Consider the following 15,156-nt stretch of genomic DNA (forward strand, 5'->3'; position numbering starts at 1 on the left):
CAGTGTATAGAAATAGACACACTGCTTAGAAAGCTAGGCCATCGTGTAACATCATCATGTGGCTCACATCACTCTAAGAAGGAATTATACAGAATGATAATGAGTCCAATGGACTCAGATTTTCAAGACAGATTTCTTCTGGATGAAGAACAGAGGAGAAAATGGATTTACAAAGGAACTGTACTGTATAGCACAGGGAACTCTGCTCAATATTCGGTAATAACTGAAATGGGAAAAGAACTTGAAAAAGAATAGTTACATATATATGTATAATTGAATCACTTTGCTGTACACCTGAAACTAACACAACATTGTAAATCAACTATACTCCAATATAAAATAAAAATTTTTTAAAAATAAAAAATAAATTAGACCTGCAAACAAACTGGGATTACCAAAAAAAAAAAAAAAAAAAAAAAAAAATCCTACAGACAACAAAAGGAGGTCTTCGAATTGTTTGGATAGACATATCAATCTGATAGAGTTTTCTTACAATATACCACAAAAGTCTTTTCTGAGCCTATGCAACATTTTATCACCTACATGGACGTATAAAGAACATATTCATGGGCATCCCCAGTGGCGCAGTGGTTAAGAATCCACCTGCTAATGCAGGGGGACACGGGTTTGAGCCCTGGTCCGGGAAGATCCCACATGCTGCGGAGCAACTAAGCCTGTGCGCCACAACTACCGAGCCTGCGCTCTAGAGCCCGCGAGCCACAACTACTGAGCCCGCGCTCTAGAGCCCGCGAGCCACAACTACTGGGCCCGCGTGCTGCAACTACTGAAGCCCGCACACCACAACTACTGAAGCCCATGCGCCTAGAGCCCGTGCTCCACAACAAGAGAAGCCACCGCAATGAGAAGCCTGTGCACAGCAACAAAGAGTAGCCCCCGCTCGCCGCAACTAGAGAAAGCCCACGCACAGCGACAAAGACCCAACACAGCCAAAAATAAATAAATAAATTTACTTTTTTTAAAAAAAGAATATATTCATAAGGGTTGAAGGCATAAAACTGAAGGAGATAAACAGACTAAATAAATCAAGTTTCAAAAGATTCTTAAAGATTAGAGTCATTGGCTGAATTTAGCAAAGTAAAATGTAATAAAGAACAAACAATATTAACACCTATTAATATATGCATGGTATATAACACTTCATGGGTTCCAAGGTGCTTTTATACACATTACATCATTTCACAACCCCCCCAAAGTAACTATTATACCCTGTCTACAGATGAGGAAACTGAGGGTTAGTGAGTTTTCCCAATACCACATTTCAGGGAGGGCCAAGAACAGAACATTAATCACCTTCTAATCATCTCTCTTGCAACTAGATCCAAAATTCCAAAGAGTACAAGTATGGAGGAAAAATGAGTGTAGAAAAACAACTGCCATCAGAAAAATTAATCAGGGCAAGTAAGAATAATGGGAGGAACAGCAATATTTCACCGAGGAAAATAAGATTTGGGGGCTGTCAAATATAGGCTCCCGATATCTAAAAAATCATCCTGCTGAAGGAGGATTACACTTGTTCAATACGGCCCAAGCTAATCTTAACCAGCAAATACGATAAGTAGCCAAATTCTGGTTCAAGGAAAGAGGGTCAAAACTGTCCAAGCCATTCATTCATCTTAACTGGACATATCTGACCATAAGCTGAATAAATCCATTTGCCAGACTTTGTAGGAAATTTTCATCAAACGAACAGCTGGGCTTTATCAAATGAGACTCTACATCTGCATCAGACATTGTTTCAAAATATACACATAAATTTCTAGAGGAAGGTGGTTCTAATTTCACAATTATAAAATTAGGAATGAATTTAAAGTAAAACACAGGAAAAATTCTTTCTCAATGAAGATAGATATGTAGGTACAGAGAAGGTTTTTTCTAGGCATTTTTATTATTCATATTCAAACAAAAGGAAACATATAAAGTATATAATAAGCACCCATGTACCAGCAAATTAAACAGAAGTAAATCTGCCTCCAGGTATTTTGAATATATTTCAAATATAAATATGTATCTATATGTTATGAAGTATGTTAAATTACACACAAACGCATTACCCATCGTAAGAATGAGAATTACCTGAACTACTTAAGATACTCATATATTCTTCCTTATCCCAACCCTCTTCCCTTCCCTACCTCCAGAAGAAATAACTTTGCTGAATTTTTATCCTAAATATTCCCTTGCCCTAAAACGAAAAGAATAATATATTCCACTGTGTGACTATACCACAACTTACTAACTCAATCATTCTGTCAATAAACACTTGCAAAGTATTTCCTCAGTTCTGTTTTGGTTTTTTCCTTAATCCAAACAAGGTTACTATGAGCATTCTTACATACATCCTGGAGTTCATCTACAGTATATGTATCTGGCAGGGTACCCTTATGTTTAGTAAGTGCTTTCCAAAATAGTTGTACCCATTTAAAAACCCAACAGCACTGTGTGAGAAATTCAGTTGCCACATTTACCAACACCTGATACTGTCAGACTTCTTAATTTTTGCGAACACAGCTTACAATGCTAAGTATAAAATGGTTTCTTAATCTGGTCTTCTTTTACATTCCACTGATTACAGTGAGGGTACATAACTTTTCATATTTATTTGCCATGTATATTTCCTCTTATATAAATTTTATTAACACATACACAGGTTGTACGAAAACATGCATCCTGACCTAAGATACGGGTGCATGCATAAACACCAAAGCAAGCGTTTAGTTCTGCGAGAGAATGGAGGGGAATACTCTCAAGAAAAGACATGCCAAAGAACTTTGACTCTGTTTGAAATTTTACTTCCCAAGTTGAGTAATTACCATTATTTATTATGTTATTCTCTATGCTTTTTGAATCTCACAAATAATTAAATTATAAAATGTAAAAAGATAATATAAATGCATGGTCAACAAGCAAGCACCCAGCGGACTTCCCTGGCTGTCCAGTGGTTAAGACTATACTTTCCAATGCAGGAGGTACAGGTTCAATCCCTGGTCAGGGAGCTAAAATCCCACATGCCTCGCAGCCAAAAAACCAAAACATCAAACAGAAGCAATACTGTAACAAATTCAATAAAGACTTTAAAAATGGTCCACATCCAAAAAAAAAAAAAAAAAATCTTAAATAAAAAGGTACACTTTAAAAACAAACAAACAAGCAAGCAGCCAGGACCACTCTTGAAAAAGTGTTCAAAGGAGTTTTTGGGGAACCAAGAATTAAATGAAATGTAAACCTTGGGAACAGGTAAGCCATGGTGCTACAAACAGTGGTAAACATTAAATTCACTTAAACACAGAAATAAAGGCTAAACAATATGAATCACGATTACAGAAAAGACTGTTTCCCCTTCAAAAAGCAACACAATGTAAGTATGAAAAGCACTGTGGACTCAGCAAAAGACAACAAAGCTTACCAACAAAAATCAGGAAGGGGGATTATAAACAAACTAAGTATTTTTCATAAAAAGCAGTCAAAGAAACAGAGGCAGATAAATGGAACAGACCAGAAACAGGCCCAGATTTAAACGACAATTTATTTTTGGCATTTCAAATCAGGAGGAAAAAGGTAGATTATTTAATAAATATTATAATGATGACTGGCCACATAGAAGAAGAAAAAGCTGAATCATTAAAGCCAATATATAAATTTTATAAAACAATTTTCAGGTATAAAGAAAAAAGAAACTTTAAATGTACCAGAAGAAAGCATGCGTGAATTACTTAATAACCGTGGTGGGCATAAGGACTTTCTGAGCATGACTGAAAATTGAGAGGACACAGAGGAAAGGACAACTAAATTTGACACATAAATTCTAAAACAAATACCATAAAGGAAGTAAAAAAGAAAATGACAAACAAGAAAATATATTTGTAAAACATGAGGAAAGAGGCCAATTCACTTACTAGGGAACCCCTATAAATCAATAAGGGAAAAAAATAAACCATCTAATAGAAAAATGTAGAAATGACATGAATATGTAGCTTCAAAACGAAGAAAACCCTATGAAAAAATGCTTAACATGCACTCAAATTTAAATAAATATTAAGCAAGAAAGTAGATATTTTTGGAACTTCCCTGGTGGCGCAGTGGTTAAGAATCCACCTGCCAATGCAGGGGACACGGGTTCGAGCCCTGTTCCGGGAAGATCCCACATGCCGCGGAGCAACTAAGCCTGTGTGCCACAACGACTGAGCCTGCGCTCTAGAGCCCGCAAGCCACAACTACTGAGCCTGTGTGCCTAGAGCCTGTGCTCCGCAACAAGAGAAGCCACTGCAATGAGAAGCCTGTGCACCGCAACGAAGAGTAGCCCCTGCTCGCTGCAACTACAGAAAACCCACGCACAGCAACAAAGACCCAACGCAGCCATAAATAAATACAAAAATAAATAAATAAATAAATAAATAAATAAATGGGGGCACGGAGAGAGAGGAAGAAAGGGAGGGAGGGAGGGAGGGAAGGAGGGAGGGAGGAAGGAAGGAAGGAAGAAAGAAGGTATTTTTAAATTATCTACCAGGTCACTGGAAATTTTTAAAGGTTTGGCAACAAATGTCTGATGAAGCTGTGCAGAAACTCATCTTAATATATAAAAGCACAAGCTTTTTAGAGAACTGGGCATCCATCAGTTTTTTTAGATGCATACAATATCAATTCATGAATGAGGTATGTTTAGTCGTTAATTGTTATGCTACTATATCAAATATATAAACAAGAAAAAACCCTATAAATATCTACTTATACAGCTATAGGACATCAGTTAATTATGGTGCAAGTAAGACACCGAAAACCAAGCAGACATTAAAAACAATGAGATAAAGCTACATATAAAAAGACACAAAAATACGTTTATTTTTAAACGAATAAAAAAGTATGATCCCACTTGTCTTTTTTTAAAAATGGTGTGTAACATACGTATGCCTATATATGCATAGATATTTTATAGAAGAGTATACAAATAATTATTAACAAGTTACATCTCTAAGGAGCTGCACTGAGAGGGTCAAAGGATGAGAAAAGATAAGTTCATTTCATATGTTTTTGTACTTTTGAATTTTTTTTTACCTTGAACATATATTACTTTCATAATTTAAAACTAGCTAATTTTTTAATCCACATTGTCATTTCTTAGTGTCTTTTCTTTACTTGAGGTATAACTGACATGTAACACTGTGTAGTTTCAGGTGTACAACATAATGATTCAGTATTTGTTTATACTGCAAAATATCACCACAAGTAAGTCTAGTTAACATCTGTTACCATATATAGTTATGAAATTTCTTTTCCTGTGATGAGAACTTCTAAGATCTACTCTCTTAGCAACTTTCAAACATGCAGTACAGTACTGTTAACTATATTTAGTCACCATGCCATACATAACATCACCAGGACTTAATTATTTTATAACTGCAAGTTTGCACCCTTTGACCCCCTTCTTAGTGCATTAAAATCTAGATTTTAAAACAGTTGAGTACATTTACTCAATATTTCAAATATTTCAAAACAAATATATTTCAAATATACTAGTGATTCTACATTCTGCATAAAAATTAGACAAAAAAAGTTTCAGAGGCTAAACTTTTACAATGATTGTACAACACTCTCCCCCAAAGTATACTTCAGAATTATTTTTTCTATTAAAAAAATAATTGTGGGCACACTAGAAGTGAGTAGCAAAGTTACAGCAACAACCTACAGTGGGAATAACCCAGGGATTTACAGCAAGCCAAAACATTAATACACATTGACCAAGAAAAAAAAAGAATACTCAAGTGTATAACACGTTTTGCAAAGCTCATGTGTTTCAAAGTTCCCAATTAAAAAGCAATATAGGGACTTTCCCGGTGGTCCACTGGTTAAGAATCCGCCTTCCAGTGCAGGGGACATGGGTTCGATCCCTGGTCGGGGGAATAAGATCCCACATGCCACGGGGCAACTAAGCCCACGTGCCTCAACTAGAGAGCCCGTGTGCTGCAAACTACAGAGCCCATGCGCTCTGGAGCCCATGCGCCACAACTAGGGAGAGAAAACCCACATGCCACAACTAGAGAGAAGCCCGCGCGCCGCAACGAAAAGCTTGTGCGCCGCAACGAAAGATCCCATATGCTGCAACTAAGACCTGACGCAGTCAAAAACAAACGAACAAACAAAAAGCAATATAGGGGAAGTTTCTACAAGCTAAACATAGTCTAACCATATATCCAGCCATCATGCTCCTAGGTATTTACCCAAATGAGTTAAAAACTTGTGCCCACACAAAAACCTGTATGGGAATGTTTATAGCAGCTTCATTCATAATTGATAAAAATTGGAAGCAACCAAGATGTCCTTCTGCAGGTAATTACATAAACAAACTACAGTACATCAGACAGCAGAATATTATTCAGCGATAAAAAGAAGTGAGTTATTAAGCCATGAAATGAAATGGAGGAATTTTAAATGCATATAGTAAGTAAAAGAAATAAGTCCTGGAAAGGGTGCATACTGTATGATTCCAAATACATGACATTCTGGAAAAGGCAAAACTGTAAACAGTAAAAACATCCGTGGTAGCGAGCTGGGAGAGCGATGAATGGTAGGACACAGAGATCTTTAGGGCAGTGAAGATACTCTGTATGACGCTGTAATGGTGGATTCATGTCATTATACATTCAGCAAAACCCACAGAACTGTACAAGACAAAGAGTGAAACCTACTGTAAGCTACAGGCTTTAGTTAATAATAATGTACCAATATCGGTTCATCAATTTTAACACATGTACCACACCAATGCAAGATGTTAATAACGGGAAACTGTGGGCAGGGAGTAAATGGGAAAATGCCCTAAAAATAAAGTCTGTTAATTTAACAACAACAACAAGAAGGCAATAGGGGGTATCTCAAAGGCATAGGGAAGGGAAGAGCCCAGCGGAAGGTGCTCGGCTGGGGGTTGTAGTTAAGGTGGGACAAAACCAGGTGACAAGCAAGGAGGAAGGGGGAAGGGCCGCACCACAGCAAACACAGCACTCGTGTGGCCAGGGAGGGGCTGCTGACCCCGTGCTCCTCTTGGGGAGCTCACAGCGAGCCATTTGTTTGTGTTCTCCGCACTCACGCATTCTCCAAGTCTTGGGAACTGGAACATTTCTCTCTCCCGGCTCAGAAATGATCGGTGGAAAAGGAACCAAAACAAGTACCTCATTATGTGTCAAGATTAATCTGGGAAAACTGTGGGCTGTTGACTGAACTGCTTCTCTTAATCGGCTGGTGCTCTAGCTTTAAAAGTTCCCAGGAGACAACCTGAAATCCAGAGTCTTCTCAAAATAGAAAAGAGTGGGGGAAATTCTGAATACATCACCAAACAGTAAGAGCCTCAAGCCTTTGGAAAGAGCCCAAAGGCCAAAAGCAAGACCTGCAGAGCTCTGTCCACACTGGTGGGTAACCTGATGATTATCTAACAAATTCAGCATGTGTCTACCAGAGTTCCAGAAGAGTGAGAAACCTTGGGATTCGTCTGAGTTAGAACAATCTTTGATTACAGCTGAGTCACCTCTGTGTTCTTAATACAAGTAAGACCTGGGGTCTTTTCACTGTGTCTGTTCATGTGATAAGTGTCGCCCTCCAGTGTGAAATGGAAGGACGCCCTTGTTCTGTGGGGAAGACAACTGTGGAAGAAGGAGCTATGAGTACGGAGAGAGCCACCTAGAATGCCCCCTCCAAACCCGTCGGCAGAAGGCCTCTTCCTGGGGGCCTCTAACAGATCCTGAATGCTGCAGAAGCCCCAGAGGCTTGGGATCTGGGACCTTCCAGGAACTCAAGATCTCTCTTGCTGAGGTCCTTTCCATCACCACATGGACCAAAGTCTTCACCAAAGCCTTTGTGCTTCTCACCGTCTTCCTTACCAGGAAGCTCCACACGCCAGCCAACTATCTCACTGGCTCCCTGGCCAAGACCAATCTCTTGGCTTTCATCTTGGTCATAGCCATCTGCATCACATATACCATCACCCACACCTGGAACTTTGGCCAAATCCTATGTGACATCTGGCTGTCTTCTGGAATCACGTGCTGTGTGCATCTCTGCATCACTGCTGTGGACGTGTACTGGCCATCACCAACATCCTATAGTACAATAAACGCCAGATATGCGGCCTCCACAGTCACCACTGTCTGGGCCATTTCATCTCCATCCTGTCGCTCTTCTCCCAGATCTCCTACATGATCTACTCCACAGATGGTGCCTTCTACATCCTGTCCGTGCGGCTCATCACCTTTCATACGGCCTCCGGAAGCCACCATATCACCACAGCCCAGCTCATCAGAGTTCACTCTACTCCCTCAACCCCCAGTCTCGCACTCAGCCAGCTCCCCTCTGTCAACCACCTGAAAATCAAGCTTGCTCATAGAATCCTGGAGCAAGGGGATGTTTGCACCTCAAGAAAGGAAAGCCATAATAAAAATAACTATAGCTCTCTTGAGAACCTTTAACTGCCTCTAAACTTACTGTGTTTTCTGGTTTATTTTATGCCGATCCAAAAATTAAAGCTATTTCTATTTTATCAGCAAACAATGGTCCAGGAAACACATCACGAACGTTGAGTCTAATGATGTTAGTACAGCAACTTCTACAACAAAATAAGTAGGCAGAAAGCACTGAAGGCTCTAAGCACTGAAAATGACAGGTATAGAGGCATTATCTTAAAAGAAGCAATAATAATCTAAACCAGTTTTGAAAGTACCTGTGCTACCTATTTGATAACTGTTTTAAGACAAATCAAAGTCTATAACATGACAAATTAGTGAGGCAGCTAGTGTACTAAAAAGAGCACAATTACCGGCCCTCTAGAGCCTACTCCACTGGCCCTCCACAGCGAAAGGCAAAGAGACTAGACAAAGCATAATACACGTCATATTTGTATGATGTCCTGTAGTGTCAAAAAGCTTGAACACACACTACTAATTCTCCCAACAGGAAAGTTGTTGTCATGGGAAAAGCTGCATTTTGGAATAAGACCAACCTTGTGACAAAACCTGAAGCTACCACTTTTTTAGCTAAACAAATTTGTACAAATTTGAACCTCCCTTATGATGTAATATGTCTCGGACTTTGTTGGTTTGGGGCTTGTTTTTGTTTTGGGGGCGGGAAAGGGGAGCATGGGAGAATGGATACCAAGGTATAAAAGTGTTTTATTAGTGAGTACTGAAATAACTTAATGGATTGGGACTAACATTTTTCTATTTCCTTTAAGAAATGGGAGAAGATAGTTCAGAGTATATTTTGTGAAAATTTTGTTTTAGCTGTACCTCTAAGCATGTATACTATACGTTGACACAGATGAATGTAACATATATTTCTTATTATGTGTCATGGCCTAAAAATTTAGCCACTGATTATAACAGAGCAATCAAGATCTAAACTCCACGCCCAAAAAGTTGCAAGGATTAAACAACATTACAGATATAAAGTGGCTAACATAAGTGCTGCCACTCTATTTTTACAAACTATGATTATTCCAGGATAATGAGGCATTATTTCTAACTTCAAACCCCTGTTCACAGTTATTAAAAACTTTTTTTAATGTTTATCTAGTTAAAAATAAGACATGCATTAGTTTGAAACAACCTTTGGGTTCTAACCAATGTACTTGTGACTTGGCAAAATCCACCAACATTACAAATGCATATCCTTTCACCCAGCAATTCTACTTTAAGTAATTTACCTAGAAATATACTTCACATATGAATAAACTAAATATGCACATTTTTAAAATGCAGCATCATTTTACATAACAGCAGAAACTTTAAGCAGACTGTCCATCAGTGGAAACCTTGTAATAAACCGTAGCACATCCACACAGGTGCTGTTGGTAACAATGAAGAAGCCCCGGAAGAAGTTTCAAAATATATTAATGGGAAAAAAGGAAAGGAAAGGAAAGGGAAATAAAGGAATGGTAACATTTGTGTTTAGAGAAACATTTTTGCTTTATATGGATTATGCATAAAATGTTTATGGAAGAACACAGAAAGAGGTAAACAGAAAAAAAGAGAATACGTATTTGCCTGTGTATATGTAAACTGTGCCTGGAAGCGTATACAAGAAACGGGTAAGGGGAAGTGAGCAGTTGGGGGTAAGGTGAGAAGAACATATGTATAAAAATGTAAAGCAAAGTAGCATCCACTAACAAGATACTACAGTCACCCATCTAGAGTGATCAAATTTTTATGTTTACTCATTGAAAGCAAATGAAAACCAAATTAACAGAGGACAAATATTGAACATGGTCCTCTGTACACAAAAGAAAAGCTGAATTTGAGGTTTAGTGAAGAGAGTTTTATTCCTGGGCTATTGTTAGAGGTTAAAAATAAACTGGGACAATGTCAAATATTTCTGATCTATCCCCTCAGTGGAGAAGAACAATAAATACCAGTGTCTACTGTAACTATTATCTCAAAGGTACCCTTTAATTTAGCTAAAAGGGGGAGGGGAAGACAATTATTGGTACTTCCCTTATTTATTACAGTGTTAGCCTCTTTCCAGTTATGATTAAGGTAAAATAGGAAAGAAAGTCTTCCTTTCCTTGACATATGTAGATTAGATGTCATTACAGTAGCATGTGTTTCTATTCAAAATTGCAGTCTTGCAAGAATCCCGGCCCACGTACTACACTAATTCATGGCCCTACAGTTGCCATACAAGACAGAAGATTAGGAGAGGTAGAAGAATGCCAATGCAAATACTCTGGCAATTTACAAGGCACTTTTCAGAGACAGTAGCATGGAAAATACTACTGAAGATACCAAACAGTGTTTACTTCGCAAGTTTAAAAACTGAATATACAGAACAGTTTTCACAATCTACCTCCTGCAGCAATGGTTTCAATTACGACCTGCAAAAATATAAACAGAGGAATGAGAGAGAAACTCTGATAGCACTTAGGTACAACTCAGTGGCAGGAATGAGGACGTGGGTCTGATGCGGGACCCTGGGCTCAGAACACCTGCACCTCACCTTCTTCTGAAGGACATTAACTTTCCGCTCCTTCACATCCAGCATGTCCTTGAGGTCATGGATCTCTCCAGCTTGTGTCCCCTTCTCCTCAGCCATGTCCTGGATTTGTTTTGTCTTCTTATTCAGCATGGTTTCCTTCTCTTCCAAACGCAACCGCAGAGCATCCACCTAAGAATATAACATTTTTACAAATGATTAACTGAAAAGAAAGGAACGTAATTCCTTCCAAATAGATGTGTACAGTTGCCTAAATGATACTTTTAGAGTAAACTTTCATTAGAATCAAATAAAATACCACTCTAAATACAACTGTGACTATTTAGAAATGAAACCCTAAAATTTTGTGAGCACTTCCATGATAAAATAACATTTACATCCGTTAAATTACGGTGTAATCAAAATAAACAGATCTGAATAAAGGGGACAAAATTGGAGAATTTATATAAAGGGGTTGAGTTGAGCTTTGCTACTTCTATAAAAGTGGTATAATCTATTATGTTTCTCAAATTTAGAATCATTTGGAGGATTTAAACAGAATGCCAGGCCAAGCCACCAGTTTCTAATTTGGCAGGGTTGGGGCTCAAGAATCAATATTTCTAACAAGTTCCCAAGTGATGCTACACTGCTTTAGAAAATCTAAAAGTAGAAAGAAAACCGTAAGCGTCACCAAACATGACACTTGCTGTATCAGAGAATACAATCTAGCTGCAGCTGACAATCCCATAATGCACTTAGAGATCTGTAAGGCAAAGCAAGGTCTACTTTCAGATCTCAAGACTAGTCAGCTAAAGCTTGGTATCCAGGTACCTTTATCACCAAAGTTTCATACCACCCATTAGATATAACTTTAAAATAATTAGAAATCTAATATAAGTACTTATGTTTTCTTCCAGTTTTGAGATACAACTGACATACGGCACTGTGTAAGTTGAAAGTGTACAGCATAATTATTTGACTTCCATCCGTCATGAAGTGATTATCACAGTAAGTTTTATGAACATCCATTGTCTCATACAGATACAAAATTAAAGAAATAGAAAACAACCTTTTCCTCATGACGAGAACTCTTAGGATTTTCTCCCTTAAGGACTTTCACATACAACACACAGCCGAGCTGATTATCTTTATCCTGTTGTGCACCGCACCCCAGTACTTATTTACCTGATATCTGGACGTTTGTACCTTTTGACTGTCTTCATCCAATCTCCCCTCCCCTGATTCCTCACCTCTGGTAACCACATATCTGGTCTCTTGTTCTGTTTGTTTTTCAAGTATAACTGACCTACAGCCCTATGTTACTTCCTGAAACACAGCAGTGTAAGTTGATTTTACTATACATTTCAAAAAGTCTATTACAATACGTCACCACACAATAATATTCCATAGTTACTGACTGTATTCCCCACACTGTACATTTCATCCCCTTGACTCATTTACTTTTGTAACTGGAAGTTTGTCCCTCTTAATCTCCCTCACCTATTTCTTTCCTCTCCCCATCCTCCTCTCCTCTGGCAACTACCTGTTTGTTCTCTATATCTATAATTCTGTTTCAGTTTTGCTATGTTTGTTCATTGGCTTTTTAAGATCCCACATAGACGCGAAATCACACAGTATTTGGCTTTCTCTGTCTGGCTTACTTCACTTATTAGCATAATGTCCTCAAGGCCCATCCATGTTGTCACAAACAGTAGGATTTCCTTCTTTCTCATGGCTGAATAATAATATACACATACACAGACAACATCTTCTTTATCCATTCATCCACTGATGGACACTTAGGTTGCTTCCATATCTTGGTTCATTAATGCTGTAATGAACATAGGGGTGTATGTGTCTCTTATAATTAGTGTTTTTGTTTTCTTCAGATAAATACCCCAGAGTGAACTGCTCGATCATACAGCAGTTCTACTTTTAATTTTTTGAGGAATCTCCATACTGTTTTCCATAGTGGCTGCACCAACTTACATTCCTACCAACAGTGCACAAGGATTCCCTTTTCTCCACAGACCACAGACTCACCAGCACTTGTTATTTGCTGGCTTTTGGATAATAGCCACTCTGACAGGTGTGAGGTGATATCTCATTGTAGTTTTGATTTGCATTTCCCTGATGATTAGTGATGTTGAGCATCTTTTCACGTGCCTGGTGGCCATCTGTATGTCTTCTTTGGAAAAATGTCTACTCAGATCCTCTGCCCATTTTTTAATCAAGTTTTTTTTTTTTTGATGTTGAATTGTATGAGTTCTTTGTATATTTTGGACCCCTTATTGAATACATTATCTGCAAATATCTTCTCCAATTCAGTAGGTGGTCTTTTTGTTTTGTTAATAGTTTCCTTTGCTGTGCAAAAACTATGTAGTTTGATGTGGTCCCACTTGTTTAGTTTTGCCTGTTTCCCTTGCCTGAGGAGACATATCCAAAAAAAATCACTAAGACCGATATTGAAGAGGGTACTGCCTATGTTTTCTTCTAGAAGTTTTATGGTTTCAGGTCTCACATTTAAGTCTTTAATCCATTTTGGTTTTTTGGTTATTTTCTTAAATTATTTATTTTTGACTGCGTTGGGTCTTTGTTGCTGCACGCGGGCTTTCTCTAGTTGCGGCGAGCGGGGGCTACTCTTTGTTGTGGTGCGCGGGCTTCTCATTGTGGCAGCTTCTCTTGTTGTGGAGCATGCGCCCTAGGCACACGGGCTTCAGCAGTTGTGGCACGTGGGCTCTAGAGCGCAGGCTCAGTAGTTGTGGCACACAGGCTTAGTTGCTCCGTGGCATGTGGATCTTCCTGGACCAGGGCTCAAACCTGTGTCCCCTGCATTGGCAGGAGGATTCTTAACCACTGTGCCACTAAGGACGTCCTTTTTATCCATTTTGAACTTGTTTTTGTGCATGGTGTGAGAGAGCAGTCCAGTTTCATTATTTTTCATGTAGCTGCCCAGTTTTCCCAACACCGTTTGTTGAAGAAGCTGTCTTTCCCCCACTGTATATTCTTGGCCCTTTGTCATAGATTAATTGTCCATATAAATGTGGATGCATTTCTGGGCTCTCCATTATGTGCCATTGATCCATGTATCCATTTTTGTGCCAGTACCACACTGTTTTGAATACTGTAGCTTTTTAATATAGTTTGAAATCAGGGAGCATGATACCTCCAGCTTTGTTCTTCTTTCTCAAGACTGTTTTGGCTATTTAGGGTCTTTTGTGTTTCCATACAAACTTTAGAATTATTCTAGTTCTATGAAGAATGCCATTGGCATTTTGTACTTATTTTAAAATCTATTCACAGCAAATTTCATTAAACATACTCACACACCAAATTCTTTTGTTTTTTTGCTTTCCCACTAAGGATTTATAATTCAGCAAATAGTTACACATTTGATTACAGAAAAACAGGGAGGTGGGTTTCTTTCTGTTCAACAAAAATGTAACACGAGTCACACATGCAAGCCACTTCTGAAATTTTTAATTTTCTAGCAGCCACATTAAAAAGTGATAAAGGAACAGGTAAAATTAATTTTAATAATATATTTTATTTAATCTAATATATATACACATTATTGTCATTTCAAACCTGTAGTCTATATAAAAAAACTATTAACAAGCTATTTTACGTTTCTGTTTTGTACTAAGTCTTCAAAGCCCAATGCATATTGTAATTGACACGTATGTCACATCTCAATTTGGACTTGCCATGTTTCAAGTGCTCAATAGCCACATGTGGCTGGTGGCTACACACTGACAGTGCACATCTAAGATAACAAGTATGTTTCTATAGAACATCTTTAATCTTGAACTTGTCCTATATTATTTTCCCTGTCTGAATGTAGAATAACCCACAAAGAAAAAATAGGTCGGACTTCCCTGGTGGCGCAGTGGTTAAGAATCCGCCTGCCGATGCAGGGGACACGGGTTCGAGCCCTGGTCCAGGAAATTCCCACATGCCGCGGAGCCACTAAGCCCGTGCGCCACAACTACTGAGCCTGTGCTCTAGAGCCCGCAAGCCACAGCTACTGAGCCCGTGTGCCACAACTACTGAAGCCTGTGTGCCTAGAGCCCGTGCTCTGCAACGAGAAGCCACTGCAATGAGAAACCTAATTTTTTAAAAAAATAGGTAATATGGGTAATGACTCACAGAGAGAATACCAAAACATCAGGAAATATTATTATTACCTTA

General features: G+C 38.5%; 1 protein-coding gene across 1 annotated transcript in view; it reads right to left on the reverse strand.

The window, feature by feature from the left end:
• The window catches only part of LOC132362763 (ELKS/Rab6-interacting/CAST family member 1-like), a 128,126-nt gene that overhangs the window by 55,197 nt on the left and 57,773 nt on the right, over positions 1-15,156 (reverse strand). Inside the window, 1 exon segment of the mRNA XM_059917737.1 lies at positions 10,990-11,157. Coding sequence (XP_059773720.1) covers positions 10,990-11,157 — 168 coding nt within the window.

This window comes from Balaenoptera ricei, chromosome 3 (assembly GCF_028023285.1).
Source record: "Balaenoptera ricei isolate mBalRic1 chromosome 3, mBalRic1.hap2, whole genome shotgun sequence".
In the NCBI taxonomy this organism is placed as follows: domain Eukaryota; kingdom Metazoa; phylum Chordata; class Mammalia; order Artiodactyla; family Balaenopteridae; genus Balaenoptera; species Balaenoptera ricei.